The sequence below is a fragment of the Oryctolagus cuniculus genome, chromosome 3 (assembly GCF_051225735.1).
Source record: "Oryctolagus cuniculus isolate XC-2025 breed Fujian yellow rabbit chromosome 3, ASM5122573v1, whole genome shotgun sequence".
NCBI lineage: Eukaryota > Metazoa > Chordata > Mammalia > Lagomorpha > Leporidae > Oryctolagus > Oryctolagus cuniculus.
Genome location: NC_142869.1, coordinates 6,155,088 through 6,182,660, shown reverse-complemented (window position 1 = coordinate 6,182,660; position 27,573 = coordinate 6,155,088). Strand labels below are relative to the sequence as shown.

The 27,573-nt window shown below is 49.1% G+C and overlaps 1 protein-coding gene across 6 annotated transcripts in view; it reads left to right on the top strand.

Moving 5' to 3' along the window:
- DGKD (diacylglycerol kinase delta) overlaps positions 1 to 27,573 on the top strand; it is a 114,886-nt gene that overhangs the window by 24,606 nt on the left and 62,707 nt on the right. For 5 of the 6 annotated variants that reach the window (XR_016231367.1, XM_051834165.3, XM_089328899.1 and 2 more), the window contains exons 2-3: positions 19,980 to 20,090; positions 23,291 to 23,371. The exons of the other annotated variant lie outside the window; for it this stretch is intronic. Coding sequence is in view for 4 of the 5 variants with exons in the window: in XM_051834165.3 (XP_051690125.3) it covers positions 19,980 to 20,090; positions 23,291 to 23,371 (192 nt within the window). In the remaining variant the exon portion in view is untranslated. The remainder of the gene's footprint in view (positions 1 to 19,979; positions 20,091 to 23,290; positions 23,372 to 27,573) is intronic. 6 annotated transcript variants of the gene reach the window in all.

Below are 27,573 nucleotides of genomic sequence, written 5' to 3'. Positions count from 1 at the left end.
AGTGGAGTCTGCGTGTTTGCATGGAAATGAAAGCAACCTCCAGCCAAAAAACTGGCCAAGAGTTGGGCTGTTTAACACAGGGTTTGGTTTCCACATAATCTCTCTCTGTGTGTCTCAAAGATTTATTTATTTACTTGAAAGTCAGAGTTACACAGAGAAAGAGAGGCAGAGAGAGAGAGGCCTTCGATCCACTGGTTCACTCCCCAACCGGCTGCAATGGCTGGAGCTTTGCTTATCAGGAGCCAGGAGCTTCCTCTGGGTCTTCCATGCGGGTGCAGGGGCCCAAGCTCTTGGGCCATCCTCCACTGCTTTCTCAGGCCATAGCAGAGAGCTGGATCGGAAGAGCAGCAGCCAGGACTAGAACTGGCGCCCACATGGGATGCTGACACTGCAGGCGGTGGCTCCAACCGCTACGCCACAGTGCCGGCCCCTCCACATGATCTCAAGACGGGTGAGGGGTCAGCTGGTAGAGCAGTGCGCTGGGGAGAGGACAGCGGGGTGACAGCGCTGGGCTCGGGTGCCTGTGTCAGGGCCGCTCTCAGGTGGTTTCCACCATGCACCACCTTCTGAGTGGGATCAGTAGGCCAGGAAGCCTGCGAGGCTGCTTCTGGCTCAGGCAGCACTGGCGTCAGGCCCTGGTGTGTTTCCTTGACTTGAGAGCTGCCAAAGCACCCGTGTGCACCTCTCTGGAAGCTTTGAAACAACTTATGGAAATTTCCAGACAGACACAAATAGAGGAGTTACATTAATCACGTTAGGTTGTGTCTTTCTTGCTTCATATGTCCTCTCCTCCCCTTTGCCACCCCCCCCCCCCCCCCCGTTTCTGAGTATTTTAAGCAAATCCTTATATCTTTATGGTACTTTTTACTTTGTAAAGTGCCCTCTGCAGAGTGCAGTTTCCTTAAAGGTCAAGGGTTGTATCCCTTTCATCATTGCATTCCCGTCAGTGCTCAGCACTGAAGTGTTCAATAAATATTTGTCGAAACCCAGAGTGATTTCATTCCTATTCTTGTATAGTTTTATGGAAGCCAAGGGAGTTCCTCCTCCTTCACGAGTATGGGTAGGGTGTGTGTACCAGGGGGCATTGCTCCTGTTGTGGGCTGAGGCTGGGCCACCCGGTGGACTTGAAATCACCCCCAGAAAGAAGATGGTCACGGCTACAGTTGAGTCTCAACGTGTGAAGACACAAATAATGGGAAGGAAATCTTCCCTAAACGTGGCTTGTCTTCTTTGATGCAGAAGCATGGAGAGAGTTTAGCTCAGACAAACTCTGGACCTCAGTTCGGTCATGCATAAAAGGACAGTGACTTTGCAGGGAAGTGCGGGTTGAGTGGGATGCAGATAGCTCTGGCCACACCATGGGTGCTCACGTGCCTGGCTGTGCCTGTCTTCTCTGCCCATCTTCCTGCAGGATGGGCGTGTTCTCTGTGCTTCCCTTAGGAGAATCGCTGTGGGTCAGATGGTGGGTGGTCCTTAGAAAGGGCTTAGACGTGGGCCTGGGGCAAGGCTCTCCTGAGTGATACTGCTGCGAGACTGTCCTGCCTGGGGGTCCTTTATAACATCCGGTGTGTTCCTGTAGGGCTCTCTGCTTCCTTGTTTTCCCTGCCCTAGAGGTGACCGTTTAACCAGCTTTATGATTTTATTCCTGTGGTTTATCCTACCATTCTTTTTTTGAGTGTTTTTATATTAGTTTATCCCTCTGTACCCTGTGGGAGATTACTTCCAGAACCCTGAGGACTGACTCTACAGTTCACTTCCCCCCGCCCAATGCCTTCCTTTTTTTCCAATATCTTTTCTTTTTTACTTAGCCGTAATATGGAGGACATTCTATCACTTATAAAAATATCTTTCCTATTCCTTTCATCATTGTATAGTACTCTGTTTTTTGGAATGTAGCATAGTTTTATTCAACTGCCTGTTGATGGACGTTAGGATTATTTTCGGGTTTTTGCTGGAATAATTTGCAGCAAATAGACTTGTCAAAACCTCATTTTGTATTTTGCCAGGATATCTTTTGGGCAAGGTTCCTGGGAGTGGGCTCGCAGGATCAAAGAGTAAATGCATAAATAATCTTGCTGGATTCTGCCAAGTCCTCAGGGGCCATAGCATCTTGCGGTGTCGTCAGTGCAGTGGAGGGCCTGTTTCTCACAGCCCTGCCAGCGGCGTGGGCTGCCTCTTGTTTCTGCTATGTGGTCAGTCTAATGGTGAAGGTAGTATTGGTGTAGTTTTTTAAAAAAAATTTTCCCCAAAGAAACCTTTTATTTAATGAGTACAAATTTCATAAATACAACTTGAGGAGTATAGTGATTCTCCCCACCATACCCGCCCTCACTCCCACCCCACCTCTTCCTCCCTCTCCCATTCCCAGTCCCATTCTCCATTCAGATTCATTTTCAATTAACTTTATACACAGAAGACCAACTCTATACTAAGTAAAGATTTTAACAATTTGCACATCACACACACACACACATACACAGACTGTTTGGGAACAAGTTTTACAGTTAATTCTCATAATACACCTCATTGAGGACAGAGGTCCTTCATGGGAAGTAAGTGCACAGTGACTCCTGTTGTTAATTTAATAATTAACACTCTTATGTATGACGTCAGGAATCACCCGAGGCTCTTGACATGAGCTGCCTAGGCTATGGAAGCCTTTTGAGTCTACAGTCTCTGTCAGTATTTAGACAAGGCCGTAATCAAAGTGAAAGTTCTCTCCTCCCTTCAGAGAAAGGTACCTCCTTCTTTGATGGCCCCTTCTTTACATTGGGGTCTCAGTCACAGAGATCCTTCATGTAGGACTTTTTTTTTTTTTTTTTTTTTTTGTCGGTGTCTTGGTTTTCCATGCCTGAAATGCTCTCGTGGACTTTTCAGGCATACCAGAATGCCTTAAGGGCTGATTCTCAGGTCAGAGGGCTATTTTTTAAAGAATTATTTTATTTATTAGAGTTACAAAGAGAGGTAGAGCCAGAGAGAGAGAGAGAGAGAGGGAGAGGGGAGAGGAGAAAAGGGAGAGGGGAGAGGAGAAAAGGGAGAGGGGAGAGGGAGAGGGAGAGGGGAGAGGGATCTTCCATTCTACTGGTTCACTCCCCAAATGACTGCAATGGCCAGAGATGATCTGAAGCCAGGAGCTTCTTCTGGGTTTCCTGTGCGGGTGCAGGGGCCAAGGACTTGAGCCATCTTCTCCTGCTTTCCCAGGCCATAGCTGAGGGCTGGATTGGAAGAGGAGTAGCCGGGACTCGAACTGGTGCCCATATGGGATGCCAGCACTGCAGGCTAAAGCTTTAACCTGCTTCACCACAGCACTGACCCCCAGAGTACAATTTAAAGTGTTTGTCATTCTATGAGTTGGCTGTGTGGACTGCTTCCCATATTGAAACATTCTCTCCTTTTTAATTCTATCTATTATTATTACCAGCTACTTGATCTTATTTATATGATCCCTTTAACACTTAATACTATCTATATGATCACTTTAACACTTAATAACATTTAATGTGATCACTTTAACACTTAAGATGGCATTTTTGGCTGGCGCTGCGGCTCAATAGGCTAATCCTCCGACTGCGGCGCCGGAACACCAGGTTCTAGTCCCGGTCGGGGCACCAGATTCTGTCCCGGTTGCCCCTCTTTCACGCCAGCTCTCTGCTATGGCCCGGGAGCGCAGTGGAGGATGGTCCAGGTGCTTGGGCCCTGCACCTGGTTCCTGCCTTTGGATCAGCGCGGTGCGCTGGCCACAGCGCGCTGACCGTGGTGGCCATTGGAGGGTGAACCAACGGAAAAGGAAGACCTTTCTCCCTGTCTCTGTCTCTCTCTTTCACTGTCCACTCTGCCTGTCAAAAAAAAAAAAAAAAAAAAAAAAAGAAGCAGCATTTTTACAACCCAGCTTGGGTTCCCATGGCAAGTTTTTAAACTGTACCTGTAGAAGTAAGTCTGTAGGAATGTATGCAGATCTGAGAAGAATGTCTTTGGTATTTTGATTGGTATCATTGAATCTGTAAAGTGCTTTTGGAAGAATGTACATTTTGATGATATTTATTCTAATTCATGAACATGGAAGATTTTTTCTTTTTTTGGTATCTTCTTTTCTTTAATGTTTTATGATTCTCATCATAGAGGTCTTTGACATCCTTGGTTAAATTTATTCCAGGGTACTTTTTTTTTTTTTTTTTTTTTTTTAGCTATTGTGAATGGGATTGATCTTAGAAGCTCTTTCTCAGCCATGGCATTGTCTGTGTATACAAAGGCTGTTTTTTTTTTTTTTTTTTTTTTTTTTTTTAAGATTTATTTATTTTACTTGAAAGTCAGAGTTACACATAGAGGAGAGGCAGAGAGAGAGAGAGAGATACTGATTTTCCATCTGCTGGTTCACTCCCCAGATGGCTGCAACGGCCAGAGCTGTGCCGATCCGAAGCCAGGAGCTTCCTCTGGGTCTCCCACACGGGTGCAGGGGCCCAATGACTTGGGCCATCTTCTGCTTTCCCAAGCCATAATAGAGAGATGCACCAGAAGAGGAGCTGTCAGGACTAGAACCGGCGCCCATATGGGATGCTGGTGCTTCAGGCCAGGGCTTTAACCTGCTGCGCCACACCACCGACCCCACCTTTCTGTTTCTTAATGTAGGCACCAATTGCTGTAAACTTTCCTCTTAACGCTGCTTTTGCTGTATCCCTTAAGTTTTGATATGTTGTATTGTCTTAATTTGTTTCTGGAAATTTTTTTAAATTTCTTTTTTGATTTCTTGTTTAACCCACTGTTCATTCAGGAACATGTTGTTCAGTCTCCATGTGTTTGCATGTTTTGGAGATTCCTGAGTTGCTGATTTCCAGCTTCATTGCATTGTGGTCCAAGAAGATGCATGCTATGATTTCAATTTTTTTAATTTGCTGAGACTTGCTTGATATCCTAGCATGTGGTCAATCCTTCCTTGCACTAGTGAGAAGAATGTGTATTCTGCAACTGTAGGATAAAAAGTTCTGTAGATATCTGTTAGGTCCATTTGGTTTATGGTGTCGATTAACTCTGCTGTTTCCCTGCTGATTTTCTATCTGCTTGATCTGTCCATTGCTGAAAGTGGGGTATTGAAATCTCCCATTACTACTGTATTTGAGTCTATGTCTCCCTTTAAGTCCCTTAACATTTCTTTTAAATAGCCAGATGTCCTGTAATTATGTGCATATATGTTTATAATAGTTACATCTTCCTGTTGAATTGGTTTCTTTATTATTATATAGTGCCCTTCTTTGTCTCTTTTAACAGGTTTTGTGTTAAAGTCTATTTTGTCTGATATTAGGATGGCTACACCAGCTCTTTTTTTTTTCTGTTAGCATGGAATATCTTTTTCCATCCTTTCACTTTCAGTCTGCATGCATCTTTGTTGGTGAGATGTTTCTTATAGGCAACAAATAGATGGGTTTTGTTTTTTAATCCATTCAGCCAGTCTGTGTCTTTTATTTGGAGAGTTGAGGCCATTTACATTCAAGGTGACTATTGATAAGTAATGACTTTGCCCTGTCATTTTTCCATAAATATTCCTATTTTGATTTCCTTTGTACTTTTACTGGGAGATTTGCTTCCTTTACCTTCTTCCATAGCGATGACCATGTTTTTGTTTTTCTGTGTGTAGCACATCCTTAAGCATCTTTTGTAGGATTGGATGGGGGGGGGGGGTAACAAGTTCTTTCAATTCTGTTTGTCATGGAAGGTCTTTATTTCGCATTTGTTCAGAAATGAGAGCTTTGCAGGGTATAGTATTCTGGGATGACAGTTCTTTTAATACTTGGACTCTATCTTGCCATTCTCTCCTAGCCTGTAGGGTTTCTGATGAGAAGTCCACTGTGAGTCTAATTGGAGATCCTCTGAAAGTAATCTGGCATTTCTCATGCACATTTTAGAATCTTTTCTTTATGTTTTACTGTGGAGAATTTGATTACAATGTGTCATGTTGAAGATCTTTTCTGGTCATGCCTATTAGGAGTTCAGTGTGCTTCCTGTACTTGGATGTCCTTTTCTTTTTCCAAATTGAGGAAATTTTCTGTTATTATTTCACTAAAAAAGGTCTTGTAATCCTTTCTCTCTTTCCACACTTCCAGAAACTCCTAGAACCTGTATGTTGGGTCTTTTGATAGTATCCTGTAGATTCCCAACAGTGTTTTCAGTTTTCTGATTTCTTCTTGTGTTTGGTCTGACCGTATAATTTCCTGTGCTTTGTCTTCTAAGTCAGATATTCTTTCTTCTGCCTCACTGATTCTGTTGTTAAGGCTCTCCACTGTATTTTTTTTATTTGTTCTATTGAATTCTTCATTTCCAAGATTTCATTTCAATTTCTCTTTTAAGATCTCAAATTTTGTGGGAGAAATTTTCTTTCATGCCATGTATGGATTTCATTAGTTCGTGCATTTGCTTCTTATTACTTCTTTTTTTTTCTTTTTTTTTGGACAGGCAGAGTTAGAGAGAGAGACAGAGAGAAAGGTCTTCCTTCTGTTGGTTCACCCCCTGTGGGGAGCAACTCGGACTAGACTAAGTTACTGGAATTAAGACTTATTCTATGCATCTGCTCTCCCACAATATGGCGCTGGGAGAGGAGTAAAAACAACTTTTACACAGCTGCCTCCAGTTCAACCTGTAACCTGCAGGAGCTGATCCCGCTCCTGATTGGAGGAGAGCAGCGTACTCGGCGTATGGGTAGCAGAGTTGGGATTGGTGGAAGAGGACTATAAAGGAGGAGAGAGAGAACATGCACCAGGAACATCTAAGGGGAACATCCGGGTAACATCTGAGCAGCCCCTGAGAGAGCCGGCCGGCGGTGTGCCGCTCCCCTGCGGAAGTGGGGAAAGTGGCAGGGGGAACTGCCCTTCCACGGAGGTGGAAGGGACGGCAGCCAACCCGGGAAGAACCAGCAGCAAACCCGGGAAGGGCCGAGCAGACAAAAGAATAGTGCAGGGTCCTGTGTCGTTCCTCCGCGAAGAGGGGGAGCAACAACCCCCCAAGTGGCCGCTATGGCAGGCTTGCTGTGCCGATCCAAAGCCAGGAGCCAGGTGCTTCCTCCTGGTCTCCCATGCAGGTGCAGGGCCCAAGCACTTGGGCCATCCTCCACTGCCTTCCTGAGCCACAGCAGAGAGCTAGACTGGAAGAGGAACAACTGGGACAGAATCCGGCACCCTAACTGGGACTAGAACCCGGGGTGCTGGCGCCGCAGGTGGAGGATTAGCCTAGTGAGCCACGGCACTGGCCCTGATTACTTCTAAGTAATCTTATCAATTTTTTGAATGATATTTCTGGCATTTCTTCAATCTCATCGTCTTCACAATCTAGTATTGAAGTGTTGTGTTCTTTTGGGAGCATTGTGTCGTGTTCCTTATTCTTGTTTCTTGAATTGGTGTGTTTGTTATTTGGCATTTGTGGAGACATTTGTTGGTTCCTTCTTTATTTTTTTGCTGTGGTGGCTTTTATCTTTGGACTATGTCTCTGTGGATTAGTGGAGTGTCTGCTTTCAGGGAATATCTAGAGGTGTGTGGTGGGTATGGCCAGGGAGCTCTGTTCAGTGCTCCATGGTGAAGGGCATGTCTGAGGTGACACACCAGGATGGGCATGGTAAAACTCTCTCTTTCTCTCTCTTTTTTTTAATCAGTGGGGTGATTTGTTCTTGTCTGTTGGCATAGACTCAGCTGAGCTCCTCTCCTCAAAGGAGACAGGGGCCTGGGCTGGCCCCAGTGGGTATATTATTCATCTGCTCTGCCACAAGGACCACATGAAGGATCTGTGCAGTCCTCAGTGTGAGCTCGGATTCCCCAGCAGTGTCCCTCGCCAGGGAACCAGGGAGCCCTGAGCTGTGGAGCCTCCCCGTGACTGCCCAGAGTCCCAGCCAACCCTGAGTCCTCCCACGCAGCCTCAGTGTTTTCACAGTCCTGGCACACAAGCCTCCCACAGTCATGAGCACCCAGCTCCTGGTCTGTTCTCCCCACCAGACACAGGACTCTCAGCTTGGCTCGTTGCTGGGCGTGGACACAAGCTGGTGTAGCTGTTGCGTATGTCCAAAATGGCGCCTGCTCTCTGTCAGCTTGTTACAGGATGCCGCTACAAGGTGATGGGGAGAGGGAACACGTGCCCCCCCTTTGTTTCTTCTCCTCTAGTCTGGCAGGTACACTGTCCTGGACTGGGCTCCAAGCTGGATTCCTCTAGGCTCTTCCTGTGGCTTTTTTGCCAGTGGCTTGGGCTGCTGCAGTCTGGTCTCACGTCACTCTCCAGCGCTGGTGTGGAGGCTCTCGGCTGCTGGGTCCTGAGTTGTGGGTGTCCACGCCCTCCTCGTAGGTCCACTGTGTCCCTCCAATTTGCATAGAGTTTCCTCTGCTCTTTTCTCCCTCTTTCCTGCAACCACATTCTTTCTACTTTTTTAAAGCTATCTTCTCCTAGACTAGAGCAGGAAGCTCCCGCCCTGCTCTGCCACCTTAACACAATCGCTGGTGTAGTTTTAATTTGTTTGGAGCTAGGCTGAGCATCTTTTAGCCTTTCAGGGGCTGTTTGTATTTTTATCTTTAAAGAAGAGTTACAGAGAAAGATATTTTCTATCCAGTGGTCCACTCCCCCATGGCTGCAGCTGCCAGGTCAGGAGCCAGGAACTCTGTTCCGGTTTCACTTGGGTGGTAGGGCCTAAGTACGGGAGCCAACTTCCCGCACACTCCCCGGGCACGTTCGCAGGGAGCGGAGTCTGAAGCAGAGCAGCCCGGACACAGACTGCTCCACGTGGCTGCCTGGGCAGCAAGCTGCCTGCACCCCCGGCCACTGCGCAGTCCCAGGCCATTGGGATTCTAATTCTGGGAAACGCTTGTTCATATTTCCCCCGGCTTGCGGTCTTGTTTGGCTTTCAGTTTTAGAAGCTTGTACATCAGGGCTATCAGCCCTTTTTGGTGTTCTGGAAAACGCCCCCACTCAGAGTAGACGGTCTGGTGAGGGGAGGCTTGCGGACCTGCAGGGCAGAGCACACGGCTGCCCCAGGTGTTGGCACTTGACTGGAGTCTCCAGGCTTTAGTGGTTTTCCAGCAGGAAGAAGAGGGGCCGAGGAGAGAGTGTATTCCAAAGCGTGATGTGAAGGGCCCCAGATGGGGGGCGGAGCCCCGGGGTCTCAGGGCCTTGAGGGAAGTGACAGAGAGAGAGAGAGAAAGAGAGAGAGAGAGAATGAATGAATATGTATGTGTGGGGGGGAGGTGCGCTGCAGGTGCTTGGACCTGGTGCTTATTTGAGTTGTGGCTGTGCACCCCTCCCCCACTGATTGTGGTTTCAGTGGGTCTCAGCTCTTACCAGATGCAGTGGGATGGAGGCCCCACTGTGGCAGCAGCTGGAGGACAGATGGGTAGAGAATGGAGGAATGCTGATTCCCCATGGTGCTTGTCAACAAAGGTGCTCAGTACAGCTCTTCCCGGGGTGCTGGGGTGATTCAGATACGCAGGGCAGTCTGGCCAGGCCAGGATTCAGGGGCCGGGGAGTGGAGCAGCAGGCTGCATGTTCCACAGGCGTTTCGGGTTCTGACACAGTGGTCCTGGCAGGTGCTGATGCACAGAGAGAAGTGGGTGCTTTAAGCCTAGAGGAGGGGTCTGGACTAAGGAAGTGGCAGAGGTGCTGAGGAGGGGGGCGGAGCCTCCTCACTGTCTCAGGTGAAGCAGTGCTGCTGGGGGAGCGCGTGAGTGAGTGGTCGGTGAAGGAGAGTGGTTGGAGCTGAGGTGTGTTTAGGTGTGCTACCTTGCATCTCGGGGACACTAGCAGTCAGCCCTGGATTGGAGTAGACAGTGGTTATCAGATAGGAGTGCCTGCAGCTGCTCCCCGGTGCCATCATGGCCCAGGCTTGCAACCTCATGGCCACAGTGTGGCTGCAGCAGCACTAGGTTTTGGGTTCCCATTTAAGGGAGGCAAAAAGGAGAGTTGAAGCCGCATGTTCCCGAATGCCAGCAGAGCCGCTCGTCCCCGCCTCCCTCAGGGGGACTTCTGTGTAGTCCCTTCGCCCAGGACTGATGTGCGGGGTAGCCAGCACTGTGGTGAGGGGATCTGGTGTATCAGAGAGAGGGCGGTGTCTACCATAGCACAGGAAGAGAATGGCCACTCTGCTGAGGAAGTGGGTGTGAGCTCCCAAAGAGGCACAGGGCTAGGAGCAAGTCTTGTGGGGATTTGGGCGTTTCATTTTGGGGCCACTTTTTATTTATTTATTTATTTATTATTTGAAAGGCAGACAGAGAGGAGAGCAAGAAGGGATGCCAGTGTTGCAGGGGCACTTAGCCTGCACCACGCACCGGGGGCCGCTCTCTGTTTGCTCTCCGTTTGCTCTCTGTTGCTCTCTGTTGCTCTCTGGTTCGTTCCTTCTTCCCTTTGAAGGAGTGAGCATTTCCTTCCACTAAAGGGAGCCTTTAAGGGCACAGGGGCTTTGGGTGTGGTCACTTTTTGTATTTTTAGGATTTTATTTATGGGGCCGACACTGAGGTGTAGCAGGTAAAGCCACCGCCTGCAGGGCTGGCATTCATTAAGGCGCCAGTTCGAGTCCCGGCTGCTCCACTTCTGATCCAGCTGTGGCCTGGGAAAGCGGTGGAAGATGGCCCAAGTCCTCGGGCCCCTGCCATCCCCGTGGGAAGACCGAGAGGAAGCTCCTGGCTCCAGACTTTGGATCAGTGCAGCTCCGGCTGTTGTGGCCATTTGGGGAGTGAACCAGTGGAAGGAAGACACCTCTTTCTCTCTCTCTTTCGGCCTCGGCCTCTCTGTAATGCTGCCTTTCAAAAAAACAAATCTTTTAAAAATTATTTATTTATTTGATAGGTAAAGTTACAGGCAGTGAGAGGGCGAGGCAGAGAGAGAGAGAGGTCTTCATCTCCAGGTTCACTCCCCAAATGGCCACAATGGCCGAAGCTGCACCGATCTGAAGCCAGGAACCAGAAGCTTCCTCCAGGTCTCTCACGAGGGTGCAGGGAACCAAGGACTTGGGCCATCCTCCACTGCCTTCCCAGGCCATAGCAGAGAGCTAGATTGGAAGAGGAGCCGCTGGGACTCGAACCGGCGCCCATATGAGATGTCAGCACCGCAGGCCGAGGATTAACCTACTGCGCCACTGTGCAGGCTGCAGGGTGTGGTCGCTTTTAGTCTTGGTGGCAGTGTATCAAAGGAGGGAAATCAGGATAGGACAAAGGGGGAAATTCAGTTTTCTTTATTGGTAACAAAGTAATGGCTGGCTTTTTCTTTGGGTTGGTGTTTTGGGGTTGTTGGGAAAACAACTTAGAATGGGTTCCTTTTTATTGGGTGGCAGTGGAAGCTGGAGGGCTTAGCCCTGTGGCGCTGAGATCGGTTCTCGAGCACAGCAGCTCCCAGATGTGCCTTGCTTTGCCCTCTCCTGTGGTCCTGTGGTGGTTGATGCTACAGAGACGTGAGGTGTAGAACATCCTGTTGCGGCCCTCTCAGCCTCTGGGCCATGTGCTGAGCCGGATGATTCAGGGAGGTGGTTGTGGCAGGTCGCGGGCAGCTCTGAGTCGGGTGAGCTTGGCTGTGTTTGGAATTTGCTTTTGCTTTGATGATTTAAGTCAGAGTTTCCAGACTGTTACGCTGCAGCTTCACTTTGCCATCAAGTGCTCTTGGCCTGGCTCTCTAGACCCTAGTTTGCATCCCGCGTCTGCCATTTGCTGACCTTCTACAGGCCTTGTGTGAGTTACTTCATGAAGTCCCTCTATTTCCTAATCTACAAAATGGAAATAAAGGTTGGAGTGCATGGACCAGTGAGTAGTGTTTTAAGGTTTCGGAGTTTTTCAGCATTTGGAATGTTTGCATGGACTTTACCAGTTCACTGTCCCAAATTTGAAAATTTGAAATCTGATAAGTTCCAAGTTCTGAAACTTTTCAATGTCATGTTCAAAAAGTTATGGATGGGGGCTGGTGTTGTGCTGCAGTGGATAAAGCCACTGCCTACAACACCAGCATCCCGTATGGGCGCTAAATCGAGTCCTGGCTGCTCCACTTCTGATCTAGCTTCCTGCTGCTGTACCTAGAAAATCAGTGGAAGAAGGCCCTGTTCCTTGGGCCCCGGTACCTACCTGCGAGACCAAAAGGACGCTCCTGGCTTTGGATCACCTAGTTTTAGCTGTTGTAGCCATTTGGGGAGTGAAACAGTGGATGGAAAATCTCTCTCTCTCCCTTTGTTACTCTGCCTTTAAAATCAATTAATTAAAAAGTTTTGGCTGTCAGTGCAGGTGAGGTTTTGGTTTTTCAGATGAGTGAGGTTCAGCCTGGTCTGGTGGCTCCTGGGTGTGTGGTAGACATGGGGTGTGTTAGGCAGCAGTGTTCAGAAGAAATGCAGGTCCTTGAATATGTTGCCTTTGCCTTAGGGCTTGTGAGCAGATGGCTTTGTGGTTGGTTGGTGTTGGGATGTGTGGTCATAGCTGCAAGTCTTCCATAGAAGCCGTGTGGTGATGGCCTGAGATGCCATCTGATTTGGGAGTAGCTGTTTAACCTCGGACAGGCAAACTCGGTCTCTGTTGACCAGTTTTCTTGTTTGTTAATTGCAACATTAGTGTCTGACTCATATGTTCTGTTAAAAGACAAATAGAGGTAAAGATGCTCATGGAAATTTAAAGTTTCTACTGAAACATTTTAATTGTTCTTTTAGTATGTGTATTCATTTCTTATGCTGATATTTCCACTTTTTTGGGGGGACCTTGTGAAATTGAAAGGTGTATTTTGTCAAGGACAAATAATTGCTGAAGTGAACATTGGCTCACATTCTTCTTTATCCTGTTATTTATTTCTTCTCCCCCATTTCCCGACGTGTCTGCCTGTGACACCTGTGTCCTGGCTGACCACTGCTCCCTCAGCCTTGCCCCATTGGAGGTGCTTTGCTTTTCCTTTTTTTAAAAGTACATTTTTTCATTTGTTTGAAAGATGGGATGATGGGGAGGAAGGGGGGAGATATATAGATATTGAGATCTTCCACCTGCTGACCTGCAGGTTCACTCCTCAAATATCTACAACACCTAGGGCTGGGCCAAGTCAAAGCCAGGAGCCTGGAACTCCATCTGGGCCTCCCACACAGGTAGCAGGGGCATTTCTGCTTTCCCAGGCACAGTTGCAGGGAGCTGGATTGGAAGCAGAGCGACCAGAACTCCCAGCTGGCAGTCTGATAGGGATGCTGCTGTCACAAGTGGCAGTTTAACTTCTTGAGCCACAGTGCTTAACCTTCTGTGACACAACCCCGTAAGATTTTACATCTGTGAATTCTTTGACACCTAGAGCAAGCTCCCATCTGTTCACTTTCCCAAATGCCTCCAATGGCTAGAGGAGGAGTAGTGCCAAAGCTGGGAGCTGGAATCTCAATCCAGGTCTCCCACATGGGTGGCAGGGGCCCGATCAGAGTGCCTCCCAAGCCTGCATAAGCAGGAAGCTGGAGTCAGGAGCCCTGGGGGCTGGGGGTAGGGCAGCAAATGTAGGTACTCTGATAGGGGATGTGGGTGTTTTCTTTAGATTTGTTTATTTTATTTGTTTGAAAGGCAGAGAGACAGAGACCTTCTAGCCACTGGTTCATACCCCAATTGCCTGAGACAGCTGGGGCTGGCCGAGGCCTAAGATGAAAGCTAAGAGTTCAGTCCAGGTCTCCCGTGAAGGTAGTAGAGATCCAGTTAGCTGAGCCATCTTGGCAGCATTCCCGGGGTGTGCATTGGCAGGAAGCTGGAATCAGGAGCAGAGCTGGGACTGGAAGCCACTACTCTGATATGGGACGTGAGTGTCCCAAGTGGCTTCCTCACTGCTGTGCCAGATGCCTGCTCTGGGGTGTGGGCGTCTTAGTCAGCATCTCAACTCCTCGGTCAAGGCCCACGCCTGCCCTTGATTGATTGATTTTATTTTTCCTTCATCGTTTTACATGTAGAACAGCACAGATGGTATCCATGTGCCTCTTGATGTGCGGTCATGAACTGCCCACTGGTGGACCTGTGCGCCAGGCAGAGCACTTGAGTGCCAGCGCGTGTGCCCTCCTGCCACGTGCCCCGAGGCTAAGCAGCCTGCCTGCGCGGCACCTTGCCCTTCTGATGAGCACTGGGGCGTGCTTTCTGCCAGTTTTCTTTTTTGTTGTCCTGTGGTGTCATCTGCGTATTCTGGTCACTGATTGTAGCAGTTGGCAGCTGCGCACACACTTCCTCCCAGACCATGGCTTTTCTTTCTTTTTGAAGTATTTTTGGTGAGCAGGGGCTCTCTGTTGTAATGGTTGAGTTTAGTAGTGGTAGCTTATGCTCAGTGTTTTTCTAATCTTACATAATAGCCTTTCCCGATTCTGTAGGCATGAAGCAATTCTCCTGTGTTGTCCAGTGAGAGTTGTGATGTTTGTGTCTTGCATGACATCCGGAACCCAGCTGGACCTCACTGGGGTGTCAGGTGTGTGAGGGAGGAGGCAGAGGCTTCCCCTTAGCTGGTCTGCTGTCTCCGCCCCGTGACGGAGGACTGCCTCCCCTCACCCCCGACCTGCGCTGCCACCTCTCGCACATCAGGCTTTTTGGTCTGCAGGAGTCTGTTTTGGGGGCATCTTTGATCCCCAGGTTCCACTTCTGGCGGTTTGTGGTAAGGTGTATTGAGGACATATGCAGGTATTTAGTTACAGGAATTGAAGCATTGCTGGAGGTATTGAGCAAGCTGGACTCGGCTGAATGATGCAGTGCACATGTATACAGAATGTACAAAAATTACTTTCTGGGAGCAGGCATTGTGGTGCATTGGGTTGAGCTGCCACTGGGGATGCCTGCATCCCATAATGGAACGAAGGTTTGCGTCCTGGCACCTGCACTTCCCATCGGCTTCCTGCTAATGCACCCTGAGAGGCAGCAGGTGATGGCTCGAGTCCTGGGGTCCCTGCCGCTCACTTGGGAGGCCCAGACTGAGTTCCTGGTTCCTGGCATTGGCCTGGCTCAGCTCTGGCTCTTGCGGACATTTGGGGAGTGAACCATCAGGGAGAGATCTCTCTGTCATTTTGCTTTTCAAAAAATAAGAGAATATATTTAAAGATTTGAAAGGCAGAGTCACAGAGGGTCAGAGGCAGAGAGAGAGAGAGAGCGAGAGCGATCTTCCTGTGGGGAGCAACTGAGACTAGACTAAATTACTGGAACTAGGACTAATTCTATGCATCTGATCTCCCACAATATGGCGCTGGGGAGGACCAAACAACTTCTATGCAGCTGCCCCCATCAGTTTGACTGATAAGCTGCAGGAGCTGATCCTGCTCCTGATTGGAGGAGAGCAGCGTACTCGGCGTGTGGGTAGCAGAGTTGGGATTGGTGGAAGAGGACTATAAAGGAGGAGAGAGACAACATGCACCAGGAACACCTGAGGAACACCTGAGCAGCCCCCGAGAGAGCCGGCCGGCGGTGTGCCGCCCCTCCGCGGAAGCGGGGAAAGTGGGGGCGGGGGGTGGGGTGGGGTAGGGGGGGTGCCGCCCCTCCGCGGAGGTGGGGGGCCGGCAGCTAACCCGGGACGGCGTTGTTCCTCTGCGAGTGAGGTAACCCGGGAAAGAGCCGAGCAGATAAAAGAACAGCGCAGGGTCTGGTGTCGTTCCTCCGCGAATGGGGGAGCGACATCTTCCATCCGCTGGTTCACTCCCCAAATGGCCGCAACGGCTGGAGCTGTGCTGATCTGGAGCCAGGAGCCAGGAGCTTTCTCCGGGTCTCCCACGTTTGTGCAGGGGTCCAGGGACTTGGGCCATCTCCCACTGGATTCCCAGGCCATAACAGAGAGTTGGATTGGAAGTGGAGTAGCCGAGACTCGAACTGATGCCCATATGGGATGCTGGCACTGCAGGTGGAGGCTTTACCTGCTATGCCACAGCGCTGGCCCTAGGAGTAAATATTTAAAAAATATGGACTATGTTGATAATATATCATGACAGAAAAAAGTTGAAATATGACATTTCTGTTATGATTTCACGTTTGTAAACAGAGACTAGCACACTACAAAAACCCTACCATCTTTGATTCTCTTTCAGCTTCCTGTCATACTCAGTGTGACTGGCGTGGCTTTGCCCGCCATCGGGTCACCCAGTCTGCTCTGGCTGGGCCCTCGGCTTCCTCCCAGCCCTCACTGATGAGCTCATTGCTGTACCTGACCTCCATGGTCGGTCTTTGCAGTACTCTCTCGTCTCTCCTGGATCCCTGCCATCGTCTCCTCACTCTCTTTTGGCCCTCCCTTTGTCTTCCTGCCCCTGATGGTGGTGACCTTGGGCCTCCTCTCTTCCCCTGTCTCCTCCGTAGGGCTCTGTAGCAGCATCTTCTACCCCAGACTTGCTCTGGTACTGCAGCTCCACAGAGCCGGCGCCTGGCCGTGGATTCAGCCTCTCTAGAACGCGGCCCACGGCCCCGGCCTGCTGTGTCCCTCCCCTCACTCACTGCTGCTTGGTCGTCTGGGTGAGCATCTCTCCCGCCCGTGCCCACCTCTCTTGCCTCGCACTCTACTCCACTCTACAAGAGTTTGTGGAGTGCGCTGTTGGCCTCCCTGCTTCACTCTGTGGCCCCAGGTGACTTCTCAGTCACCGCTCCGCGATTCAGGGCCAGCTACAGCCTGTGTGGTGGCAGCCACGTGGTGATCTGGGGCCGGCCGTGCCCTCCCTGGCACCCAGTCAGCTCTGATACCTGCTTGTCTCCTGAGACCGGCCGTGTACCGCTGTCCCTCCCACTTCCCTGTGCCCTGGGTACACACGCCGGGCTTCTGGCCCGAGTTCCTGTCGGGCGGCCCTCGGAACACAGCACGATGCCCTGCACTAGCCATGTGGCTGCTGGGTCAAGGAAGGAGCAGGGGAAGGGAGGCAGGAGGGAGACAGCTGCTTCCGGCTCAGCGAGAGGCACACTCACCTGGGACAGGGCCTCGCTGCGTCCTTTACCCACAGGGCTCCAGGTAGGAGGCGTTTGGCCAGGGCTCTTGGAGTCTGTTCTGGACTTTGCTCTGCTCACCCCTTTCCAAAGGGTATGTCCAGAGCCATCTTGGGTTTAAGCAGAGACCACTGGAGGCCTGTGCTCTCCCTGCGGCAGGTACCCAGGAGGTCTCCGACCTGTGGGCTCCAGGCCACACTAGGCTCAGCGTTCATATCTGCCTGCTTCGTCACTCTGATCCCATGCTGGGGTTGTTTCTGGTCTACGGTGGGGCTGAGTGGAGTCGCTGTCCTTTATCTGACTGGTTGCTGAGTGTTTTTCTGGGGCCTGTGTGTGCAGATGTGTCTGAGAGAGAGAGAGTTGACCCGACAGAACCTAAGGAGCTATGCACTAGACATGTGACCGCTCCCCTCTGTGGGGTCGGGAGGGTTGCCTGCCCAGTGGCCTTACCTGTGGGTGCCTTTTGCAGGCCGCCAGGTGCAAAGCATGGATTAGTTAGGGGTGTTGTTTCCTTGACCACTTTCAGTTCACTGCTTTCCCCTGAGTGTTTAAAAATAATTCTGCCTCATATCTGTAGTATTCACGAGCAGTGAATGAGAAGAGATGGAGTTTCTGAGAGCGCGTCAGAAAAATACTGGTCTTTATCTCTTCCCCAGCCTTTTCCGCTGAAACCCACCGAGTCTTTTTCTGAGCACTCTGCTTCTATAAATAGAGCAGCAGCTCCCCGATCGCAGGCTCTCATCCGCTGTCTGAGAGATGGGTGCGTGCCTGTGTGCGTGCCTGTGTGTGTGCCGGAGTGCGTGCCTGTGTGCGTGCCTGTGTGCGTGCCTGTGTGCGTGCCGGAGTGGTGTGCTTTAATTTAGCTTTTCCTTTTATGTATGGGATGGGTAGCAGGAATTGCAAGAAAAAATACTCCAGCATCTGTCCTTTAAAGATATCTTAGTATAACTTTCCTGAGTTTCTGCTTGGGGTGTGTGTGTGTGTGTGTGTGTGTGTATGGTTTTTTTTTTTTTTTTTTTTAATTTGCATTTAGGAAAGCAATGGAAGCGATTCTGTCTCTTGCAGAGGTAAGGAAGATGAGGGGGTGAGGAGAGGTGGCTTCTGTGCATTGGCCTTCCTGCATCCCCACTGTCACCCTGTGTGCTTCTGGATCTGACAGGGGTGTTTGGAAATAAACCCCTGTTCCCAGCCCCTCCGTCCCAGAGGCCGGGGCTTTCCCTCTGCCGAGGGTCCTCCCGGTCCTGTTTCAGCCCTGGACCCAGAGGCTAGTCACCGTAGCCTGCCGTGTGTTTCTTCCTTGGTCCCGGGTAGTGTGTGCCTCTCTTCTTTGTTCCTGGCACTCTAATTACCTGGGAGAAAGGGCAGATGGCCTCCTCAGAGGGGAAGGGGTAAGCCACAGCATCCCTCCAGGGTGATCTCCAGGGAGTTGGGAAGGGCTGCTGTTTGTGTCACTAGGCCAGCACTGAAAGCTGGCCCCGTCATAGTGGGCACTTGGGGTGAGTGTTGGCCTGTCTGTCCCCGCTGCCTCCCCACTGTGCCGCCACAGGAGGACTAGGGGAGGAGCCCTGAGGCACTGGGTGCTGATCCGGTACCTGTCTTCTTGTCCTCTTGTAGCTGGGGCTTCCGTGTTCTCTGTCCCGATCCTCCGCACATGGAGGTCCCGGCAGCCCCTGTGTGCTGGCTTCCATGCCCACGTGCGGTTTCTGTGATGGCTTTGTGCGGGTTTTACCGCAGGTAGCTGTAAGCATTACTTAAACTGTAAAGCTACATATGATTGAGCTATTAGACAAATCCTTCTTGGAATCAGTGTGCTCGTCCTTGAACAGAACGTCGTAGGTTCTCCGTTTCCACGCGGAGCCTCCCTGTGGTGTGGACGTTCGCTAGGCATCGTGTAGGAGGTGTGACTGAGGGCGCTCCTGCTCCCGGTATGTCCTGTTAGCCTGACCACGTGGTGCCTCCGAGTGGCTCCCAGGGTCTCACGACCAGACCAAGCAGCTCCTCGAGCGTTTGACTTGCGAGTGGCGGGCGGGGCTCACTAGTCCCAGTAGGAGTCTGCGCACGGGACTGCAGAGGGGAGGGGGCAGATCCAGGGGCGCCATGCCCCTGTTCTTGGCTTTACCTGGCCGAGGTGAGTGCTGGCTTCTTGTGAGAGACATCTCCTCTTATGTGGTGGCTTTGGCAGATGTACTGGGTGGGGGCTGTGTCAGGGACTTTGACACACTTGTCTGCCCAGTGGCTGCAGCTGCACATGCCGGCCCGTGCATGGTGGAGCTGGCCGAGAAGGGCACAGGCGGGGCTGCGCTCCGCTCCGGAGCAGCGGATGTCCACAGTTTTGGCAGCGAGATCCTGAGAAATGGCAGGAGGCCAGAGAACACAGAGACAGGGCCAAGAAAGGCTGGAAAATAGCAAATGCTGTGGTCGGAGGATGCACTGGCCCCAGGCCCCAGTGTCCTGCAGTCCTGGGGGCCTCAGCGGCCCTTGCTGCCCTTCTGCCTGCCCAGGCCACACCTTGCACTGCTGACCTCGCGTCCTCCAGGCATGCAGGCACCCGGAGAGAACTGGCGTGCCCCTTCTTCCCCAGCAGCACTTGGTGAAGGGCTGTTAGAGTGTGGGAAATGATTTCTCGGTGAAGCCGTTCAGCCCATTAGAGACCTGATTACGCTGATCTTGACAAGGTGTTTCTCAGCTGGACCAGCCAAAGGGCACCTTAATACATTTTTTAAAAAGGTTTTTTTTTTTTTTTTTTGGGTTTATGTATTTATAAGGTAGAATTACAGAGAGAGAGAATAAGAGAAAAAGATCTTCCATCTGTTGGTTCACTCCCCAAATGGTTACAATGGCCAGGGCTGGGCCAGGCCAAAGTCAGGAGCCAGGAGCTCCATCCGAGTCTCGCCGCAGGTGGTGGGTGGCCAAGCACAGGGGCATCACCTGCTGCCTGCCCGGATTCCATCAGCAGAAAGCTGGGTCGGCAGCAGAGTAGTTGCAGCTCGAACCAGGAGCTCCTTAAGGCATGCTGGTGTCCCCAGCAGCAGCTTAACCCGCTGTTGCACAACACCCGCCCCAAAGGGCAGCTTAGAACGCAAGTTCATGAATATGTTTGTGTCCTTTCAGACCATCATTAAAGAGGGGATGCTGACCAAACAGAACAACTCATTCCAGCGATCAAAAAGGAGGTACTTCAAGCTTCGAGGGCGGACACTGTACTATGCCAAAACTGCGAAGGTGAGGCACGGCGCGTGCGGTGTGTGAGAGCAGCCCATGCAGCGACTCTCAGACCTGTCGTTTCTATCTAGTTTGTTTATAATACCCACAGGTGTGGGGAGTGTCCAGCTCATGGCCCATGTAGGGCCTGCAAAAGCATTTGACCTGGCCCTGCCAAGGCAGCTACAGGCAGGACTTGGAATTCAAAAAACCTAATTTTTAAAAAATAGGCTAATTTTTAAAAATAGATTTATTTATTTGAAAGGCAGAGTTAGAGGGAAAGAGGGAGAGACAGAGAGATCTTCCCTCTGCTGGTTCACTCCCCAGATGGCTGCAGTAGTTGGAGCAGGGCTGGGCCAGATCAAAGCCAAGAGCCTGGAACTCCATCTGAATCTCCGATGGGGGTGGCAGGGGCCATCTACCACTGCTTTCCTAGGCATGTTAGCAGGGAGCTGAATTGAAAAGTGGAATACCTGGGACTCAAACCGGCACTCCTGTGGGGTGCTGGCATTGGCTTACACTGCTGTGCCACAATGCCAGCCCCAGCAGACTACTGTTTTTTTTTTTTTTTTTTTTTTTTTTCTCCTTTTAAGATTTGTTTATTTACTTGAGAGGTATAGTTATAGACAGAGAAAAGGAGAGACAGAGAGAGTCTTCTATCCACTGGTTTACTCCCTAAATGGCTGCAATGGCCGGAGCCTGGCTGATCTGAAGCCAGGAACTTCCTCCTGGTCTCCTGTGTGGGTGCAGGGGCCCATGCACTTGGGCCATCCTCTATTGCTTTCCCAGGCCATCAGCAGGGAGCTGGATCAGAAGTGGAGCAGCTGAGACTCAAACTGGTGCCCATATGGGATGCTGGCACCGCAGGTAGATGCTTGACCCGCTATGCCTCAGTGCCGGCCCCGAGACTACTTTTTAAGTTGTTAATTTTGTATTGCCCGGGAAAGACGTTATAAATATCCAAATGGCCCTTGGCAGAAACAAGGTTCCCCACGCATGCCGTAGGATATCAGGTTTTATTTGTCTCAAGCCATATTTTATTTCTTATGCAAATTAATTTCCACTCATTTTTTCTTTGATCTCATTTGTCACCAATGGGGACAGGAAAAGATGGCCACAGAAATAACCGCATTACAGTCAGATGGCTTTCTCTCAGGAAATGGGGTCATGGGTGGTGAGCTCTGATGGGCTCTCGGTTCTTTTGCAGTGTATGGGCTTCTTGGTAGGAGTGTAACTGGGAAAGGCTCCTCCCTGGGCTTTCTCACAGTGCGCTTCTCTCTGTGTGCCCTGTTTTAAGTGAAGGTAAGGGGCTGGTGCTGTGGCATAGCCGGTAAAGCTGCCACCTACTTGCTGGCATTCTCTGCTATGGCCTGGGAAAGCAGTAGAAGATGGCTCGAGTCCTTGGGCCCCTGCATGCACGTGGGAGACCCGGAAGAAAATCCTGGCCCCTGGCTTCGGATAGGCGCAGCTCCGGCTGTTGTGGCCATTTGGGGAGTGAACCAGCAGAATTTGGCCATCTCATTCTCTCTGCCTCTCTCTGTAGCTCTGCCTTTCAAGTAAATAAATAAATCTCTAAAAAAAAAAAAAAAAAAAGAAAGCTAAGGTAAGACTTCAAGCCAGAGTCCCTAGACTGTGCAGTTGGAAGGGGAAGAGCTGGTGAACCCACGCGTTACTGCCGTGTGTGGTGAACGTGGGGTGAGACGTGTATGTTGGCTGCTGTTCTGAACGCCCGTATTTTTGGTACCAGGATTGGTGGCGATACTGATATTTTGGTATTAAAAAAGTCTGGGTTGTGAGTCATTTACAGTTCGAGCTAGTTCCCCAGAGAGGTAGTGTGCTGCAGTTGGATCTGAGCACCGCCCTCTGAGTTATTTTGGTTCCGCTGGGCCGGGGAGGGAGAGGTAGTTGAAAGACGGCATCTCTCTCTCAGTTACTGGTTACGCTTCCTCCAGGGGCTCAGGAGTTGTCTTAGGATGCTAAAGGATCCAGAGGTGTAGGTGTGGTGGCAGGTTGGAGGGAGGGGAGCAGGGAAGGGGGGACCCCAGGCCTGAGTCCTAGGACATGCCTGGAGCCCCTCTTTCTGTCATTCCACGGCTAGTTTCCTTCTGCAGGGTGAGCTTGTTTTTTCTCAAGGGCAGGTTCCCTTTATTTGGGCCTCTCTGTCTTCCCCTAGAATAATTAATTTTAGCCAGGACCTTTCCTACTACGTGGCCAAGAATCCTCCTGCTGGACCCCAGCTTTCTGTCGGGATCCCTGTGTGAGGACACACTTCCCAGTTAGGAGTGAAAGACTGGTGTGGTGGTAGTGCTTTGGTGTTACCAAGATAAATATAGAACTGTCAGCTTTTTTCTTTGTAAAATTTTTACTTTTATTTGAGAGGGAGGGTGGGCGAGAGAGAGAAAAAAAGAGAGAAACTCCCCCAAATGCCCAAATGGTTGCAGCTAGGCTAAGACAGATTTGGGACCAGGAGCTCAATCCAAGTGTCCTATATGGGTGGCAGGAACCCAGTCACTTGAGCCATCACTGCTGCCTCCCGGGGTCTGCATTAGCAGGAAACTGAAATGAGGGGCCAGAGCTGGGAGTTGTACCCAGGTACACTCAGGCATCCTGACCATGAGGCTAACTGCCGTCCCTCAGCATCTTTGTTTTTTTGGTTGCTCCACTAATGCAGTCACCAGTGAGCTTACTGGATTTTTTTTTAAAGATTTATTTAATTATTTATTTCAATGGCAGAGTTGACAGAGAGAGATCTTCCACCCACTGGTTCACTCCCCAAATGGCTACAGTGGCCAGGGCTGGGCCAGACTAAAGCCAGGAGCCTGAAACTTCTCAGGGTCTCCGCATGGGTGCAGGGTCCAAGGATTTGGGCCATCTTCCAGTGTTTTCCCAGGTGTATTAGCAGGGAGCTGGATTGGAAGTAGAGCAGCCAGGACTTGAACTGACGCCCATGTGGGATGCTGGTGTTGAAAGTGGCAGCATTACCCACTATGCCACAATGCTGGCCTTGGATTAAAATACGCCCACACACACACACACACACAGAGCACACACACTACATTAAAAGCAGGGAGGTCCATTAATTCCTCATTGGCTTATTGGTCAGATTTTACAGGTTCAAGGTACCTGGCAACGTTGGGTACTTGGTGGATGTCAGGAGTGTGACGGGCAGTGCTGGCCAGTGCTTGGGATGTGCCTGAGCCCTTGTGTTTCTGTCTCTCCAGTCGATCATATTTGATGAGGTGGATCTGACGGATGCTAGCGTGGCCGAATCCAGCACCAAAAACGTCAACAACAGTTTTACGGTAAGAGTCCTGAGTCACAGCTTTCTCGATTTGTCACCCCGTTTAACTTGCCTTTTTATTGGAACAAACCTGTGCCAACAGTTCAGACTTTCACCCTCTTCTTACCAGCTGAAATGCTTCCTGGTAAATTTTGAATTTAATGCTTGCAGTGATTCTGTGGCTGGGAAGTAATTGAGGTTTTGGCATGTGTTGGGTACTCAAGAACAAGAGTCCGATGAATTTTTTTAGATGTGTATGGTTTACATTGTAACAGTTTTGTCTGGAGGTTTGTTCTTGTGCTGTTGTGGAAAATATGGAAAATGCAGAAAAATATGTCAAAGCAATTGAAAACAACCATAATCCAGCCACTTCACTAAATAGGATGTTAATATTTTGGTGTTTCTTTTCCTTATTTTTTAAATTAGACTTTTTTCCTTCGAAATTTAGAACATTCATAGGATACTTTGTGTAAAAGGTGTGAGTGCCTAAGAAGGAACCATGTGCTGTCACCACTGCAGGTGTTCACCTTCGTGTGAACACCTCGCTGCCTCCGCCATCACATCTGGGAGAGCACGCTGGGCTTCTCTCACCTGGGTTTTTCCTTGGCAAGGTTTGATGGATGTTTTCACCATGGCAGTTGACCTAAATGTTTCCCTTGTTCTGTAATGGCTGCCTGGCACAGTCTTGTGCGGCTTTCCGTTGGCTTCACGGGCTGACTTGAGAACTTTCTGTATGAGGTGTGACTTTATCTGCAGTGCTGCAGTCTTGCAAAATGCTTGTCTTTCTGTTGCTAAGTTGTCCCAAATGCGTGCCTCTAATTTTTACAGTGACTTCCAGCTCAGTCAAGGTGGGCGGTTCCCCGTGTAGGCGCCGACACTCTGGATTAGCGTTAGGTTCAGGGGCTCTTAGGTTTATTTGCGGATTGCTTATTGATGTGGCTGGTGTGAGTGGGCTTCTCCTTGCTTGTCTAAGGTTGTTGGTTTTACTCTTTGGTTTATCAGGTTAATTGGACTTTGCTGATGGTCTTTCTTTCTTCAGTCCTTGTTTTACTTAGAACATTTGTGCTTTTTGTTTGTTAATTTTGTGGTTACTTACTGGTTGGGGAGAGACGTTTTTGACCTTGAAAATGCATTATCATTTGATTTGTGTGTGTGTGTGTTTTTTTTTTTTTTTAATACGAAAAGGTGTTGAATTTCATTGGAGTGCTTTGGGCACTGATTTCGATGTTCAATTTGGTTACTTATTTGTATATTTCCTAATAATAAATTTGGTGTTGGTAATGTTCACTTTTTGTTCTTATTACATTATGCTGTTTTTGGGTGGGAGTTGGAGGTAGCGTTTGTTGTATTTTGATTTCAAGTTCAGGCCCAAAACATTTATTTAGTAGCTTTCTGTGAGTTTATATGGCTTGGTGATTGTTTCATGAAAGTTTGAGAGAACTCACTGTGGCAGCCTAACCCCCTGCACCACACTGCCCCTAGCTTTTTGACTTCTTGAGTCCATTCCTGTAATTAATTCCTCATGAATTTCACACCTTCAAATTCAGTAACGTGTACCATGGTATATTCTGAACATCTGTCTGTGAGTAGCACTTTTTTTAAGATTTAAGATTTTTAAGATTTATTTTATTTATTTGAAAGTCAAAGTTACACAGAGAGAGAAAGAGAGATGGAGAGAGAGAGAGATGTCTTCCATCTGTTGGTTCACTCCCCAGATGGCCGCAATGGCTGGAGCTTCGATGATCTGAAACCAGGAACCAGGAGCTTCTTCTGGGTCTCCCACACGGGTACAGGGGCCCAAGGACTCGGGCCACCTTCTACTGCTTTCCCAGGCCATAGCAGAGAGCTGGATCAGAGGAGGAGCAGCTGGGACTCGAACCGGTGCCCATAGGGGATGCCAGGGCTTTAACCCTCCGTGCCACAGTGCTGACCCTCCCTTTTCACTTCTAATTTTCTTTGTTTTTAAAGAGAAATGATTCTTAGATTGTTGATCAATTCCATTTTCTGTTTCCTAATTTATGACATTTTTATTTATGATTTTATTTATCTTATGGCTCTGCTTTTTATGACTTATTTTTCATAACTTATTGATTGGCTTTTTCTTGTTTCCCTTTTTTAAAATCATGTATACTCATAGTTATATAAATGCAAACATAGGGAGCTCTGAGTTCTGTTCACATTCCAAGAGTTTTTTCTCCCAGTAGGAAGACAGATTATTTTGCTGATCAAATTTTGGACAAAAATTTAAAGTATGTAAATATAAATAGGAAATTTTAGAACCATCCATATTCCTATTAGCCAAATATACCCAGTAATACATTTTGGCTTATACCATTCCCATAAAATACATATTTAAAAATACATATTTAACTTTTTTCCAATTTAGTTCGATTAAACTAAATTTAATTTTCATCTACTGGAAAGGTAGAGTAGTAGAGACAGAGGTCTTCATCCAGTGGTGTGTGCACATACAGGAGAGAGACGAGTGTTTCTGTCTTCTGGTTTACTTCCCAATTGTCTGACACAGCCAGAGCTAGGCCAGGCCAGAGCCAGGAGCCCAGAACTCCATCTGGCCTCCCACATGGGTTACAGGGTCCCAAGCATTTGAGCCATCATGTTGCATGGCAGGATTTATCAGCAGGAAGCTGGATTAGAAGTGGAGTATTCAGAACTAGAACTGATACTTTTATATGGGATGCAGGTATTCCCAAGTGGTGGCGTAACTCATTGTGTCATATGCCTGCCTCCCCTACCCTCTTTTTTTCGCAGAACAACTAGCTTTTCCTATTATAATATCGTTCAAGAAATTTTTCTACATGTTACATAAATGCCTTTTAATATTTTTTTTAAGATTTATTTATTTAAAAGGCATAGTTAGAGGGAGAGACAGAGAGATCTTCCATCTACTCTCACCAAGTGACTGTAAAAGCTGGAGCTGGGCCGGTCTGATGCTAGGAGCCAGAAGCTTCCTCTGGGTCCCCTTCATGGGTGCAGGGGCCCAAGCACTTGGGCCATCCTGTGCTGTTATCCTAGTTACATTAGCAGGGAGCTGGATGGGAAGTGGAGCCGCTGAGACTTGAACTGGAGCCCATATGGGATGTTGGCGTTGCAGGCAGAGGCTTAGCATACTGTGCCACAGTGCCGGCCCCTATTTAATATTTATTATAAGATACTCCTTTTTTCCCCCTAGCATACGTAATATTACAGTGCACAGTTGCACACACACACAGTTTAGTACATTTTTGATGATTTGCATCATATAAATTCTTATAATGGGGTTCCATTTGAGATAAAAGTATGAACTTTTAGAAGATTTATTTATTTGAAAGGCGGAGTTAGAGAAGGAAAGACACAGAGAGCTCTTCCATCCACTGGTTCGCTCCCCAGATGGTCACAACGGCTGCAGCTGGGCCAACCCAAAGCCAGAGCACGGAGCTGCTTCTGGGTCTGCCACGTGGGTGCAGGGGCCCAAACACTTAGGCCATCTTCTGCTTTCCCAGGCCATAAGTAGAGAGCTGGATTGGAAGAGGAGCAGCCAGGACACGAACCAGTGTCCATATGGGATGCCAGCGCTGCAGGAGGAGGCTTAGTGTACTACGCCTCAGCGCTGGCCCCAAATGTTATTTAATAACATTGTGACTATAGGCACTCACTGGTTCAGTTAGTGGATGAATCGAAAGAAGTAAACCAAATAGATTTTTGTCATTTAGTACTTAATTGGAAATTTTTCTTCTAGTTTGATATCCATAAATTCCTTTATGGATATTGCCATTTTTCCTGTTTATTGAGTAGCTACGGATTGCTCCAGGGTTTACCGAAAGCATCCTGGCTGTGCTGTTACTGCGTCTTGGGTTGTGGGCAGTAGCCACAGTTGCGTTGTGCATGAAAGAGGAAAGACAAGTTTATTGGAATGTACCTGAGATAGAAAACCCTTGAAGAGTCACGGTCTGCCCATTTTTTTAAAAGCATTTTTTGTTTTTTTTAAAAAAATATTTATTTATACTTGAAAGGTGGAGTAAGAGGGAGAGAGAATCTTCCATCCTCTGGTTCAGTCCCTAAATGGCCGCGATGGCCGCAGCTGGACCAGTCCCAAGACAAGAGCCCAGGAGCTTCTTACGGGTCTCCCAGGTGGGTGCAGGGGCCCAGGGACTTGGACCACCTTCTGCTGCTTTCCCAGGTGCATTAGCAGAGAGCTGGATCAGAAGTGGAGCAGCTAGGTACTGG